Source organism: Coregonus clupeaformis, chromosome 15 (genome assembly GCF_020615455.1).
Source record: "Coregonus clupeaformis isolate EN_2021a chromosome 15, ASM2061545v1, whole genome shotgun sequence".
Taxonomy (NCBI): Eukaryota; Metazoa; Chordata; class Actinopteri; order Salmoniformes; family Salmonidae; genus Coregonus; species Coregonus clupeaformis.
In genome coordinates this window covers 56,677,454-56,689,805 of record NC_059206.1, presented here as the reverse complement: position 1 = coordinate 56,689,805, position 12,352 = coordinate 56,677,454, and the positions used below count along the sequence as shown (strand labels likewise).

Sequence of the window (12,352 nt, the reverse complement as noted above, 5' to 3'; positions counted from 1 at the left end):
CCGCTGCCCGGAGCTCTGTTCTGTGAGCTCGCAATGAGTCATCAAGCCACGGAGCTGGAGGGGAAGGGCCGAGCCGGCCGGGAGGATAGGGGACACAGAGAGTCAAAGGATGCAGAAAGGGAGGAGAGGAGGGTTGAGGAGGCAGAATCAGGAGATTGGAGGGAGAAGGATTGAGCAGAGGGAAGAGATGATAGGATGGAAGAGGAGAGAGTAGTGGGAGAGAGAGAGCGAAGGTTGCGGCGGCGCATTACCATCTGTGTAGGGGCAGAGTGAGTAGTGTGGGAGGAGAGCGAGAGAGAAAAGGAAACAAAGTAGTGGTCAGAGACTTGGAGGGGAGTTGCAGTGAGATTAGTAGAGGAGCAGCATCTAGTGAAGATGAGGTCAAGCGTATTGCCTGCCTTGTGAGTAGGCTGGGGACGGTGAGAGGGTGAGGTCAAAAGAGGAGAGGAGTGGGAAGAAGGAGGCAGAGAGAAATGAGTCAAATGTGGACATAGGGAGGTTGAAATCCCCCAAAACTGTGAGGGGTGAGCCATCCTCAGGGAAGGAACTTATCAAGGCGTCAAGCTCATTGATGAACTCTCCAAGGGAACCTGGAGGGCGATAGATGACAAGGATATTAAGCTTAAATGGGCTAGTGACTGTGACAGCATGGAATTCAAATGAGGAGATAGACAGATGGGTTAGGGGAAAAATTGAGAATGTCCACTTGGGAGAGATGAGGATTCCTGTACCACCACCCCTCTGACCAGATGCTCTCGGGGTATGTGAGAACACATGGTCAGACGAGGAGAGAGCAGTAGGAGTAGCAGTGTTTTCAGTGGTGATCCATGTTTCCGTCAGCGCCAGGAAGTCGAGGGACTGGAGGTTGGCATAGGCTGGGATGAAGTCAGCTTTGTTGGCAGCAGAACGGCAGTTCCAGAGGCTGCCTGCGACCTGGAACTCCACGTGGGTGGTGCGTGCAGGGACCACCAGGTTAGAGAGGCAGCAGCCACGCGGTGTGGTGCGTTTGTGTAGCCTGTGCAGAGAGGGAGAGAACAGGGATAGGCAGAGGCATAGTTGACAGGCTGTAGCAAATGGCTACAAAAATGCAGAGGAGATCGGAATGAAATGAGCTGAGCATCTGGGAGCGGAGAGAGCAGGACCTCCCTCACCAAAACTTCTACCTCAGAAACTAAAATTGTTTCACTGAACCACCCGAACAAAAACTCTCCCAACTTCCACCTTTAGAAATCAGAATTGTTGTGAACCACAGCGGTTCAATGTTTAAAGGAATAGACTCAACCCACTTTATTCAACTATGACACCATAGCTAACTAGCAAGCTAGCATCCAATAACAATAACACACCGTATAGCACCAACACTTGGTCACAACAAACCACCAATAGTGTGATAACACACTAAACAGATCATTCGTGTCTGTGTCAAGTTCCTTTCATGACACAGCAATGATTAGACATTGGCTAGCTAGGACAAGTATATTGTATTTAGCTACTACCGTACAGTTAAGCTGGTAGTAGCTAATCCAGCTAGCAATGGCCACTGTGTTGACTTTGTTTGAAGAACGGCTATATCACCCTGCTATCAGATTACAGAGAGAGGTTGCAGCAGCAGGGACACATAGCAGGAGTCTACTCACGTGTGTGGGTGTGTTCTTCACATGCGTGCCACAGACAAGTCTCGTGTCGCTTTCTCTCATATTACACAGTCACCGGCAGACTGTGTCATAACACAGCACAGTTTCACAGTTTTCTATCTAAAAACCTACCTATTTATCGTAGCTGAAATAAAAGATCCCAGCCATTTTCCATATGCACAAAAGGCTTATTTCTCACAAATGTTGTGCACAAATTTGTTTACATTCTTGTTAGTGAGCATTTCTCCTTTGCCAAGATAATCCATCCACCTGACAGGTGTTGCATATCAAGAAGCATGAGCATTACAGAATTGCACTTTGTGCTTGGGACAATAAAAGGCCACTCTAAAATGTGCAGTTTTGTCACAACACAATGCCACCAATGTCTCAAGTTTTGAGGGAGCGTTCAATTGGCATGCTGACTGCAGGAATGTCCACCAGAGCTGTTGCCAGAGAATTGAATGGTCATTTCTCTACCATAAGCCGTAAGCTGTACGTCGAACTGGCCTCACAACCGCAGACCACGTGTAACCACGTCAGCCCAGGACCTCCACATCCGGCTTCTTCACCTGCGGAATCATCTGAGACCAGCCACCTGGACAGCTGCTGAAATTGTGGGTTTTCCAACAGAATAATTTCTGCACAAACTGTCAGAAACCGTCTCATGGAAGCTCATCTGCATGCTTGTCGTCCTCACCATGGTCTTGACCTGCCTGCAGTTTAGCGTCGTAACCGACTTCAGTGGGCAAATGCTCACCTCGATTGCCACTGGCACGCTGGAGAAGTGTGCTCGTCACGGATGAATCCCAGTTTCAACTGTGCCGGGCAGATGGCAGAAAGCGTGTATGGCGTTGTGTAGGTGAGCGGTTTGCTGATGTCAGCGTTGTGAACAGAGTGCCCCATGGTGGGGTTATGGTATGGGTAGGCATAAGCTACGGACAACCAACACAATTGCATTTTATCTATGGCAATTTAAATGCACAGATACCGTGACGAGAATGGCCCATTGTCGTGCCATTCATCCACCGCCATCACCTCATGTTTCAAAAAGATAATGCACAGCCCCATGTCGCAAGGATCTGTACACTTTTCCTGTAAGCTGAAAATGTCCCAGTTCTTCCATGGCCTGTATACTCACCAGACATGTCACCCATTGAGCATGTTTGGGATGCTCTGGATCGACGTGTACGACGGCGTGTTCCAGTTCCCGCCAATATCCATCAACTTCGCACAGCCATTGAATAGGAGTGGGACAACATTCCACAGGCCACATTCAACAGCCTGATCAACTCTATGCGAAGGAGATGTGTCGCGCTGCATGAGGCAAATGGTGGTCACACCAGATACTGACTGGTTATCTGATCCACGCCCCTGTTGCGTTTATATTTTTGTTCAGTGGAAAAGGGAATGAAACCAGTCCGCAAGGCAGGCAGTCAAATTATTTTCCTTTTACATGAGCGCCAATGCTTGATAAATGGTGCATAACACATATGTAAAGAATTAATTGCGTAAAGAAATATTCGTGGAAATATATAATTGAAAAGTTATGAAAACAAGTAATTTATTGATTGTATTGGATCCTGTATTGTCTGATTGGAATCTCGCCAAGGGGATATTACATACCATTTCCAGCCTTTCGTAATAAAATAATTAGACCGCACCACAACAAAAACAATTCTTCGTCGTTACACTATTGTTCTAAATTAAATCACTCTCTTTGCCCTCCTTATCATTCAGTTAATTCAAAATAAATTGTGAATTAACGTGCACAATTTCAGTTTCTATCGCCCATTCATCCATTTATGTCATTCATTCAATGAGGAGAGAGACACATTAGCGCCTAGCTTGGTACCAATGTCCTACAGTGCATTTTGTCTTGGCCCGTTAAGGTAGTAATCATATTTTACGTCAGTGGCCGTTTTGCTGATGGCGGTTCTAGTGTTAACAAGGCCCTTTCAGTGTACAGTAGAACATCAATATAAAACTTATTTTGGACAAATGGAAAGCTAAGAAATAAAGAGTCAGACACACACCCAAACTCATATCCTTGTTTGAAAGACACGTAGAAAGGCCTAGCCCTAGTTCATGTAATGTGCGACCCTCTCTCTTTTGTAATGTATTCACACCACCGATATTATCAGGATTACAGAACAGCTAGGCCTATTTGCTAGCGTAGTAGATTTGTACAAGCCATGATAGTAACAGTTCCTCCTGCCCTGCAGTGAGTGTGGGGCTCTGAGAGCACATCTGGTGGAGTGTTACAGCAGGAGAAAGGAGCTCGGCGATCCAGGAGGCTGCTGTGTTTAGCTTGGAAGGGATTCCGCTGAGGCCTCACCATTTTGTGTGTGTGTGTGCTTTTGTGTAAAGAGGCCTTACCTCTGAGGGATTATAGTGATGTGACAGGGAGGGGGATGTTTTATTGTGATAGAGAACTACTCTCCATCTAAACCATTTACACACCAGTATTATTATGCAGTTCATTAATTGTTACTACTTTTACACCTTTCTCTGTGTTGCTTTCTCACACATTCCTGTAAAAGGCCAGATAAATGAACTGAACTGCTCTCTAACACCTTTCTGTCTCTGCATTCTCTGGTTGTAACCCTGCTCTGTGTCTCTCTGGTCCGTCAGTACGGTTGTAGCAACACATTCCAGTGGGGTGGAGTCAGCCAGCTCCAGTGACTCAGAGAGCAGCTCAGGGTCAGAGTCAGACAGTGAGAGCAGTGAGAGCGGGACAGAGGAGGCCCCACAACCCCTTAGGAGCAGCAGCCCATCTGTACCCAAGGTATAAACACACAGCACACTGCTTAGTCATACACTTGGAACACTCAAATAACTTGCTTTGTCTTTGATTTGATCATACGTTCATGGGCCAGTTTCCCCGTACACAGAATCTTCATTCAAATTGCTTTAGAGTCCAAGACTAGGCTTAATGTTTATACCGGGCCCTATACATTTCTTTACATTATTCATATATTGTCTGTCCAGGCTGAGGGCCCCGTGGTGACTAACTGGCAGCTGAATAACTGGATCAGAGTGAGCCAGCAGAACCCCAGCACAGAGAGCCAGAGTGACGCTGTCCAAAGCCCTCTACCTAAACAGCAGCAGAGCCATGACGCAGAGGAGGAGGAGGCCATTCCTCCCAGGGACAACAAATCCCACACACCACCACAATGCCCAGAGTTCAGCGATAGTGAAGCCAAACCTCCAGGCAGTGATTGCGTTACCTGCAACCAGCATGTCCGCCACAAGTCCCCGGCCGCCTCACATGTTGGGGACAGCAGCAGCAGCCAGAGAAAGACTGTGGGGAACAAACACCCCTCCAGACCAGTCAAGGCTCCCCGCCCTGAGGACTCCCAGGCTGGGCTGCGGGTGGAGAGTATGGAGGTGGCCCCCCGCGACCAAGACCCCTCGTTCACAGTCAGGCCAAAGGTCAAAACGAAAACTGGGCACAGCAGCAAGAGTGGCAGCGCCAAAACGGACAGCAAGAAGCCTGCCAAGCGCAACTCTTCTGAGAAGGGGAAGACTAAACAACCAGAGTCTGGAGGCAGTGGTCCCAAGGTGAATCTGGTGCTGGACTGTAAGAGGGAGAGGTCTCCCAGTCCCAGCCCTACCCGGGTGGTTGAGACCAACGTCAGTGTCAGGAAAGAGATCCTCCCGGCCCCTCAGAAGGGCCAGAAAAAGCCCAGGAGCCGCTCTCCAGCTGCAGCACACCAGGCCAAGCGGGAGTCCTCAGCCAAAGCTTCCAGGGACCCCCAGGGCCCTCCACGGGCCCTGCTGGTGAAGATAGAGCTCAATCTGCTGTCCAGGGTCCCTCCCCAGGGCTCCAGGATTTCTCAAGGGGGCCAGGACCCATCCAGCAGGAAGAGACCCAACACAGCCCCAGAGAAGGGAGTCACTGACCCTGCTTCCCCCATCCCTACCAAAGTCTGCAAAAAGAGAACGGTGAGAGTTTTTGTGTGTTTTGTGAAATAGGATGCATACTGTTGCTGATATTAGCAGGTTGTTGTTTTGTTTTTATAAGCTGGTTTGGGTTCAGCAGCTCTTCTATGCAGGAATATTATGTCCCACTCCTCACCTTGTCCAACTCCTAGCCATGTATAGGTGTATCAACAGTGCTATTGTACTTTAAAACACGTTGGTGCTGCATTTGCTATCTTACCAGCAGACACAATGTCCCGTACACAATGTCACCTTCCTGTTACATCACGTAACGATTACATTGAGATACAGGTCTATGGCTTAGTTCCAAATTGGATTGGCTCAGGCCTACTCTCCGGTAACTAGGGACTGTTGCTATGTCAACATTAGCAGCCAAAACATGGTGATTCACTAATGGTGAAGGTTACCTGCCTGTCTTGGTCATAGTTACACACACACACACACACTACCAACCACACAGTACTTCAAGCACAACAGGTGCAACATGCTTACTTTATGTTGCATAGTTTATTCAGTGTATTTAAAGCATTTTAGTTCCCACATTGAATCAAACATACTGTTTTGCATAATCTGCTAAACAGTGACACAGCTGTAATGTTAAAATGGCCTGCAAATAATTTATACAGTATACAGTGAGGGGAAAAAAGTATTTGATCCCCTGCTGATTTTGTACGTTTGCCCACTGACAAAGACATGATCAGTCTATAATTTTAATGGTAGGTTTATTTGAACAGTGAGAGACAGAATAACAACAAAATAATCCAGGAAAACGCATGTCAAAAATGTTATAAATTGATTTGCATTTTAATGAGGGAAATAAGTATTTGACCCCTCTGCAAAACATGACTTAGTACTTGGTGGCAAAACCATTGTTGGCAATCACAGAGGTCAGACGTTTCTTGTAGTTGGCCACCAGGTTTGCACACATCTCAGGAGGGATTTTGTCCCACTCCTCTTTGCAGACCTTCTCCAAGTCATTAAGGTTTCGAGCCTGATGTTTGGCAACTCGAACCTTCAGTTCCCTCTACAGATTCTCTATGGGATTAAGGTCTGGAGACTGGCTAGGCCATTCCAGGACCTTAATGTGCTTCTTCTTGAGCCACTCCTTTGTTGCCTTGGCCGTGTGTTTTGGGTCATTGTCATGCTGGAATACCCATCCACGACCCATTTTCAATGCCCTGGCTGAGGGAAGGAGGTTCTCACCCAAGATTTGACGGTACATGGCCCCGTCCATCGGCCCTTTGATGCGGTGAAGTTGTCCTGTCCCCTTAGCAGAAAAACACCCCCAAAGCATAATCTTTCCACCTCCATGTTTGACGGTGTGGATTATGTTCTTGGGGTCATAGGCAGCATTCCTCCTCCTCCAAACACGGCGAGTTGAGTTGATGCCAAAGAGCTCGATTTTGGTCTCATCTGACCACAACACTTTCACCCAGTTCTCCTCTGAATCATTCAGATGTTCATTGGCAAACTTCAGACGGGCCTGTATATATGCTTTCTTGAGCTGGGGGACTCCACGAGGTGAGATCTTGCATGGAGCCCCAGGCCGAGGGAGATTGACAGTTCTTTTGGGTTTCTTCCATTTGCGAATAATCGCACCAACTGTTGTCACCTTCTCACCAAGCTGCTTGCCGATGGTCTTGTAGCCCATTCCAGCCTTGTGTAGGTCTACAATCTCGTCCCTGACATCCTTGGAGAGCTCTTTTGTCTTGGCCATGGTGGAGAGTTTGGAATATGATTGATTGATTGCTTCTGTGGACAGGTGTCTTTTATACAGGTAACAAACTGAGATTAGGAGCACTCCCTTTAAGAGTGTGCTCCTAATCTCAGCTCGTTACCTGTATAAAAGACACCAGGGAGCCAGAAATCTTTCTGATTTGAGAGGGGGTCAAATACTTATTTCCCTCATTAAAATGCAAATCAATTTGCGTTTTTCTGGATTTTTTTGTTCTTCTGTCTCTCACTGTTCAAATAAACCTACCATTAAAATTATAGACTGATCATTTCTTTGTCAGTGGGCAAACGTACAAAATCAGCAGGGGATCAAATCCTTTTTTCCCTCACTGTATGTCTGGCCATGTTTTCTTTGGCTGTCTGCTGTTGAGGTGTACAGGGCAGCCTGGCCTCCTTCACAATGCTCTTATCTAGGCTGTGCGTCACTGCCCCTGAGAGGGCTGCCAACCTGTATGGTTGACTAATGTTAGATAGTGAAAGTAGTAGTGCTATAGACCCTGCTTGAGAGGGTGAACATAGAGAAGTAACAAGTGCTTTGGCTATAGATGCTTGATTTCTTTTTTTAAAGTGTAAGAAGAGCAAGCCTGTCGCCAGTATCGTTTTTATTACTATAATTTTTGGGGGGTTTCAGGCTGAGAAGGATGTGAAAGCCCTGCCAAGGAAGAAGCCAAAACTGGAAAAAGATGGCAAACCCTCGTCTTCATGTCCTGGTTCCTGCAAATCTGCGTGAGTTACACTACACCCCTCAGTTCTCTTCTCCTCCTAACTAGTGTCTTCAAAGCTCTGCAGCATATCCATCCATAGCTTCTCTGCCCCAAAGTGCTACAGTATTGAACTACTGCAAACTACATACACAAAAATGTATGCACGTATGACTGTAAGTCGCTTTGGATAAAAGCGTCTGCTAAATGGCATATTATTATTATACTTCTGGTATATCATTCTTCTGGTATACCTAATAACATTACAAATATATTAGATGCATCAAACAAAATGTTTGGTGATTTTCCTAACACCTTAACCTCTCCATTGGCCAAATGTCACCCTAGAGACCAGGCAGGGTATCAGACTGGGTGTCTGACTCAGGGTATTTGCAGGTTCCATGAGGTTGAAGTTAAGACTTTTTAACCCTCTAGGTTCTACTAAGCTAACATATGGAATTGTTTTAAGATGGCAATACCAAGGATCATTTAGCTATTTGATTTGGAATTTTAGGACCGCTTTAGGTAAAAAAAAATGCAATAATACATTTGGCCTCACTGCTATTAGCCCATAGTAAAAAAAAATTATCTAAAGGAACTTTGTTTTGAAGTGTCTGTCCTATATCTGAGCGATAAAAGATAGATAAGGAAACAATTTTTTGGGGACACATTTAACCCCTTTTTTTAGGCACTAAAATACTGTAGTTCCAGAACTTTTTTTAACTGGTACCAGGCTGCCTTCAGGCAAGTCTTGTGAGGCTTGTGGGCATCCTAGAGCAAAACATGTATGTGTTTGTGAGAGACTCACCTTTCCATAGAGGGGTCATATTAGTGTGTAGCCCAAACTGTTCAGCCGTTTCCGTGAGAAGACCAATTTTCAGGATGTTTCATGGTCTGGCAAAGGTGTAGCTCAGGCCACCTTCCACCGCAGATGTGGAAGGCCACCGTTGGCGAATGCGGTAGATTGAGATGGAGCCCATGCAAAAAGCTGATAGCTCTAACTTAAACAGACTGATTTTGATGGAATGCAATGTAATATCAATTTTGAGGTCTGCGTGCACCACACACCTGCTAATCTTAATTCCCCTCCAGAAATGAGCCCATGTTGGCAAAAGGTTGCATTTTTAGGGCTGGCTCTTTCACCAAAGGCTATAGCCTACATGGCTCATATTATCAGGCAGGTGTGCTATTTTAGCAATGAGCATTCTCCTGTAGCCTAACTGATGTAGTAGCATAGTGGCTAGGCTATAGATGGATGAAGCGTGGGGTTGCCCATCTGCATTTGTTTAGGCTACCCAATGAGGAAATCATTAACTACATCACAAACATAATTTTGGATTATATACCAATACCAGCTAAAATGATACTCAATACCATAACGATACCACTGTGAAAGAAATGCCTCAAAGTCAAATATACAACACTGTTGCTTTATAAAACACGTTGTCAACTCCATCTGGAGAGCTAGGCCACTGGGTGTGCAGGCTTTTGATTCAGCACTGCTCAAGCACAGCTGAGTAGGGCTGGGCGGTATACCGTATTTAACAATATACCTGTATTGATGCACAGACCGGTTTGGGTTTTTACTTTACCTCCTATAACGGTATTTGAATGTTTGGTTTGTTAAATGTGATGCGTTGTGTGCAATGTCAATTTTTATAGTTTACTCCGCTACTTTAGTCATCTCTCTCTGCTCATGGTCAATGCAGCACATGCAACAATGTTGATGACAACGATGCTGTTTTCACTTTGGTTCTTAATATCAATCCACTAGTGTTCTATAATTGCACTATTAGTTTATGTTTCTTACAACCGCAAACAGCTAGTTTGTCTTTTCTTAGCAAGTTGGGCCTAAATCGTGTTGCTAATCGCTAGTTAGCTGGCTAGCTAGATAGCTAATAAATGTACTGAGAGCAAACATAACTAGCTATACAGTCTGATAATACCAGTGTTGGTGTAGACCTAAATCAGCATGTTGTTTGTGCAACAGTATATTCTAAATCAAATAGGAATACGCAAAGCAGCTAAGAGAACATTCAATGTAGTCAAAGATTATAGGGTCCCTAGGAAACACTTATCAACACTTTGGTTCCTACCCTGCCACAATAACTCCTCCCTGGCATTTTCATTCGTTGTCATATCAAACAGTATTCAAAGTGCCCACTTATATTCTAACTATAGAATTAGAATAATCATTCTATTTCCATGTTTCCAACAATTCACACAAGTGTTTTGCTCTAAATCGCAAGTCAAATTGCAATTGCAAGATTTGGTTAAAAATAAGGCCTGGTTGTTTGCCCATGTTGTTCAGTGTGGAAATGATCTCAAATGAGTGCAGGAAATGCAGAAATGTATGAAAATTGTTTTTGGTTGAATTGAACAGTATAAAACAATCAGAATGGAGAAAGACCCATTTAAATCACTTAGTATGTGTTGCCACCCTAGGGTCACACTCTATTCGTTTTGTACATTTATAACTTTTATTATTCAAGAACATAAAATATTGTCTCATACTGTGAAAAATAAGATATTTTGGCCTTATCAGTCAGCTTAACAAGTTCCTGTTGAGCAGTTGATTTGTAGAATCTGGTGAGTGGGGCTGGAATAAGTCTACACACCCATTAGCTCTCCTGGAGGTATTTTGCTCAAACATTAACCTACAACCAAAAAGTCGAATAAAATAATGCCTTATGGGCCTCCCGAGTGGCGCAGCGGTCTATGGCACTGCATCGCAGTGCTAGAGGCGTCTACAGAACCGGGTTCGATCCCAGGCTGTATCACAACCGTCCGTGATCGGGAGTCCCATAGGGTGGCGCACAATTGGCCCAGAGTCATCCAGGTTAGGGGAGGGTTTGGCCGGGGGGGGTTACTTGGCTCGTTGCGCTCTAGCGATTCCTTGTGGCGGGCCGGGCGCCTGCAGGCTGACCTCGGTCGTCAGTTGAACAGTGTTTCCTCCGGGACATTGGTGCGGCTGGCTTCCGGGTTAAGTGGGCGGGTGTTAAGAAGCGTGGTATCAAATCAAATCAAATTTTATTGGCCACATGCGCCGAATACAACAGGTGCAGACATTACAGTGAAACGCTTACTTACAGCCCTTAACCCACAGTGCATTTATTTTTTATAAAAAAAGTAAAATAAAACAACAAAAAAGGGTTGAGAAAAAAAGAGCAGAAGTAAAATAAAATAACAGTAGGGAGGCTATATATACAGGGGGGTACCGGTTCAGAGTCAATGTGCGGGGGCACCGGCTAGTTGAGGTAGTTGAAGTAATATGTACATGTGGGTAGAGTTAAAGTGACTATGCATAAATAATTAACAGAGTAGCAGCAGCGTAAAAAGATGGAGTGGGGGGGCAGTGCAAATAGTCCGGGTAGCCATGATTAGCTGTTCAGGAGTCTTATGGCTTGGGGGTAGAAGCTGTTGAGATGTCTTTTGGACCTAGACTTGGCACTCCGGTACCGCTTGCCGTGCGGTAGCAGAGAGAACAGTCTATGACTAGGGTGGCTGGAGTCTTTGACAATTTTGAGGGCCTTCCTCTGACACCGCCTGGTATAGAGGTCCTGGATGGCAGGAAGCTTGGCCCCAGTGATGTACTGGGTTGTACGCACTACCCTCTGTAGTGCCTTGCGGTCGGAGGCCAAGCAGTTGCCATACCAGGCGGTGATGCAACCAGTCAGGATGCTCTCGATGGTGCAGCTGTATAATTTTTTGAGGATCTGAGGACCCATGCCAAATCTTTTCAGTCTCCTGAGGGGGAATAGGCTTTGTAGTGCCCTCTTCACGACTGTCTTGGTGTGTTTGGACCATGATAGTTCGTTGGTGATGTGGACACCAAGGAACTTGAAGCTCTCAACCTGTTCCACTACAGCCCCGTCGATGAGAATGGGGGCGTGCTCAGTCCTCTTTTTATTCCTGTAGTCCACAATCATCTCCTTTGTCTTGGTCACGTTGAGGGAGAGGTTGTTATCCTGGCACCACACGGCCAGGTCTCTGACCTCCTCCCTATAGGCTGTCTCATCGTTGTCAGTGATCAGGCCTACCACTGTTGTGTCGTCGGCAAACTTAATGATGGTGTTGGAGTCGTGCCTGGCCATGCAGTCATGGGTGAACAGGGAGTACAGGAGGGGACTGAGCACGCACCCCTGAGGGGCCCCCATGTTGAGGATCAGTGTGGCAGATGTGTTGTTACCTACCCTTACCACCTGGGGGCGGACCGTCAGGAAGTCCAGGATCCAGTTGCAGAGGGAGGTGTTTAGTCCAAGGATCCTTAGCTTAGTGATGAGCTTTGAGGGCACTATGGTGTTGAATGATGAGCTGTAGTCAATGAATAGCATTCTCACG

The 12,352-nt window shown here is 46.0% G+C and overlaps 1 protein-coding gene across 2 annotated transcripts in view; it reads left to right on the top strand.

The window, feature by feature from the left end:
* Nucleotides 1-12,352, top strand: part of LOC121582740 (AF4/FMR2 family member 1) — a 79,448-nt gene that overhangs the window by 41,763 nt on the left and 25,333 nt on the right. For both annotated transcript variants that reach the window (XM_041898807.2, XM_041898806.2), the window contains exons 8-10: nt 4,266-4,419; nt 4,623-5,579; nt 7,942-8,036. In XM_041898807.2, coding sequence (XP_041754741.2) covers nt 4,266-4,419; nt 4,623-5,579; nt 7,942-8,036 — 1,206 coding nt within the window. The remainder of the gene's footprint in view (nt 1-4,265; nt 4,420-4,622; nt 5,580-7,941; nt 8,037-12,352) is intronic.